This window comes from Apium graveolens, chromosome 2 (genome assembly GCF_009905375.1).
Source record: "Apium graveolens cultivar Ventura chromosome 2, ASM990537v1, whole genome shotgun sequence".
NCBI lineage: Eukaryota > Viridiplantae > Streptophyta > Magnoliopsida > Apiales > Apiaceae > Apium > Apium graveolens.
The window spans coordinates 261473158-261476528 of record NC_133648.1 but is presented as its reverse complement, the minus strand read 5'-3'; the positions used below and the strand labels follow the sequence as shown (position 1 = coordinate 261476528).

The 3371-nt window shown below is 36.1% G+C and overlaps 1 protein-coding gene across 1 annotated transcript; it reads left to right on the top strand.

Moving 5' to 3' along the window:
* The first annotated feature begins 1593 nt into the window (after positions 1-1593).
* On the top strand, positions 1594-2974 carry LOC141706269 (peroxidase 12-like). Its single transcript, XM_074509074.1, has 3 exons — positions 1594-1833; positions 1960-2154; positions 2259-2974. The coding sequence occupies exons 1-3, from the start codon at positions 1594-1596 to the stop codon at positions 2877-2879; spliced, it is 1056 nt and encodes a 351-aa protein (XP_074365175.1). The 3' UTR covers positions 2880-2974.
* Positions 2975-3371: the final 397 nt, after the last annotated feature.

Genomic DNA, 3371 nt, shown 5'->3' with positions numbered 1-3371 from the left:
GTTAAGCTTTATGCTTTTAATGATCTTTGACGAATACAAGGATTTCAAGTTTGAATACATAATATTCGGTTGAGTAAACGCGGGTTACTCTATAAGATAAAGATCACCTATGTAAGAGAGAAGTATGGCCGCTTCAAAGGAGAATTGCGAGGCACAATTCTTTAGAAACTCTTGCAGAACCAGGACGATGTTCCAGGGCCAAAATGGACATAATCATGAGAACTGAATGAGTCAGGAAAGATATAGTGATGAGTATGTCATCGTTTACACAAACGGTCGAACAGTTCAAGGACATCGCGTCATACTGTCTACCAGTAAAGTCGATATACTTATTCGAGCGAAGGTTCAAGGAGCATTCTCTACCTATCGTATGCTATATCTGACCGCCGGAACTATCACCAAGTCAAGCTCCGCGTCTGTCTGTCTATGTGGTGTCTATGTGGTGCGTGCTACTGGACCATCAATCTCATTTGTGGGGGATTGTTGGACAAACTTAGTATTTTAGACTAAGTTGTGAATCATTTTGAGACTCTATATGAGTGAGACACATTATGTGTTAGTGGTGTGTATTTATTGGAACGTATTCTTCTCTTCGAGGGGATTCCAACGCATATTAACACGCTCAAAATGAGTAAAAGGTGAATGAGAACTGATATTCCAAAGTTTTACCTTTTAATATGAAAAGTGGTTTTGTACCACATCGAGAGTAGCACAAACCTATTCCTTAGTTTTTCTTATAAATACCATGTACCACATCGAAAAGAAAAACAAGTCATTTCAAGCCTCTCTTTATAAATAGAGTCTTAGGGCACCAGTTTTATTAAGTCAAGGAAATAAGAGTCATCTCTTTCATTCTTGGTCTCTTTAGTCTTAAATTTTTCCAATATTCCGGTGATAGTTCTCGGACTCAGTTCAGGTTCGCTGAGAGTATATTCGATCTATCGATTATACTAGTATCTCGTTTTATCCTGGGAAGCAGGTCGCTAAACACGGATGGTGCGGGGCGAAACTGCTTTAAGGAGACAGTTTTCTGGACTCGAGATTAAATCCAATCTCTGTTTGTTTTCTCAAACCCTTCTCCTAATTTAATTGTTAATTCTTATATGCTTATGTGATTTAAGAATTAGCAATGTTCTTATGAATTAGTTATATATTCAATATATATATAATAATGTCTTTATCGTACAAGATTGATAACAGAAAGAATAATCATTATTTCAAACAAACAATATTTTGTTTTCCCTTCTTTTATTCCGAGATATGGAAATGCAGTATAGTTGTTGATGAATGTTTCATTTACACATCTTTATCTTCTTAGGATACACTACTTAAATACTAGTAAACGGGCAAAATGAGCATATTTCTTGTAGTGGTTGATGTACATGTAAATTGTAATTACAAATTATTAAGACTAAAATATCAATAATTATCCTCAGGTAGGTTGACATAATTTAATTAAAGAACAAGTTTAAAGAATGCAAAGATGTGTCCAAGAGGTTTCCTGTAATAACTTGTGGAAACAAGCCATCGACCTTGAGTATGCCTATAAAATAAGGTAACAAATTAACAACATCGATCAAAATTACAATATCAATGGCTTCTTCAGTTTCTTTCCTCTTAGCTCTCTCTTTACTTTTCATATCCTCGCACTTATACGTGTCCGCCACATACAGCACGGTGCCATTAGTGAAAGGCCTCAAATGGAACTTTTATCAGTCGAGCTGTCCTAAATTGGAAACTGTAGTCCGTAAACATCTGAAGAAAGTCTTCAAGGAAGATGTTGGCCAAGCTGCCGGTTTGCTTCGCCTCCATTTCCACGATTGTTTCGTTCAGGTGATGAGCTTGTGATTGTCTAATGTGGATGCTACAATCAATTATATTTGGTTACGTAGTCATTTTCATGGACTTGATTAAAAAATTAAGTGTTTGACTATATAATAATGACTGTGATGAATTCAGGGATGTGATGCCTCCGTTTTACTAGATGGATCTGCGAGTGGACCAAGTGAACAAGACGCACCGCCAAATTTGAGTCTTAGGAGCAAGGCGTTTGAAATCATCGATGATCTTCGTAAGCTTGTGCACGATAAATGTGGTCGCGTTGTTTCATGTGCTGATCTTACCGCCCTTGCTGCTCGTGATTCTGTTCATTTGGTAAATTACCCTTCATTCCATGAATCTATATGTTATATTGTGATTTTTTATTTATTTATACACAAGGTCTGGCTAATTACAATTTGTTTCTCGATGTTATGTAGTCTGGTGGACCTGACTATGGAGTCCCATTGGGCAGAAGAGATGGACTAAATTTCGCAACAACAGAAGCGACTCTAAAAAACCTTCCTTCTCCATCAAGCAATGCGGATGCCCTCCTCACCGCCCTAGACACAAAAAACCTCGATGCAACCGACGTTGTAGCCCTCTCCGGGGGACACACTATCGGCCTCAGCCACTGCAGCTCCTTCAGCGACAGACTCTACCCGTCTGAAGATCCAACAATGGATCCAGAGTTTGCTCAAGACCTAAAGAACATTTGTCCACCAAACTCCAATGAGACCACTTTTCAGGATGTTCTAACACCTAATCTTTTCGATAACGGTTACTACGTTGATCTTATTAACCGACAAGGGCTGTTTACTTCAGATCAAGATTTGTTCACCGATACAAGGACTAAAGAAATTGTGCAGAGTTTTGCAACTGATCAAGGACTTTTCTTCGAGAAGTTTGTAGTTGCCATGACTAAAATGGGACAGTTGAGTGTGTTAGCAGGGAGTGAGGGGGAAATTAGGGCTGATTGCTCCTTCAGGAACGCAGATAATCCTTCATTTCTGGCTTCTCCTGTGGTAGATTCTGACGTGGAGTCCAAATCAGAATTGTGATTAGTATACGACTGTTAATTATTTAACTTTTTTTAATGTTTTCCCGCGTCATTATGTAATTGTTGAAGTTCACGTAATAAGATTGTATCAATAAATTTTGCATGTTATTTTGAATGAATTCGGATTATGTTCTCTTTATATAATTTATGATTTACATGCAATTGCTAATTCTTACATATTATTAGCTCCGTAGATATATATGGTACGTGTAACATTATTTAATTAATATATAAAATTGTCCCAATTAAACAATATACAAATATTCTCAAAAAGAAAAGAAAATAATGAAAATTGAGTTATTTTCTTTTTTTAAAAAAAAAATTAAAAGCGGGAAGAATTTTTTTAAAATAAATATTGAAATAAATTAATTTTTTTTCCATCTTATAAGATTACCGGGGAACAAGTTAAAGAACTTAAATTTTATATTTCTTTCCTTTCTTTTAATAAATGTAGTAAGTTTCAAAGAAGAATGGAACCTCATGCAAGATCATA

Coding starts and splice junctions, on each gene's coding strand:
- LOC141706269 (XM_074509074.1), top strand. CDS start 1,594: ATGGCTTCTTCAGTTTCTTTCCTCTTAGCTCTCTCTTTACTTTTCATA. Junction 1,834..1,959: donor TCCACGATTGTTTCGTTCAG/GTGATGAGCTTG, acceptor TGATGAATTCAG/GGATGTGATGCCTCCGTTTT. Junction 2,155..2,258: donor CTCGTGATTCTGTTCATTTG/GTAAATTACCCT, acceptor GATGTTATGTAG/TCTGGTGGACCTGACTATGG.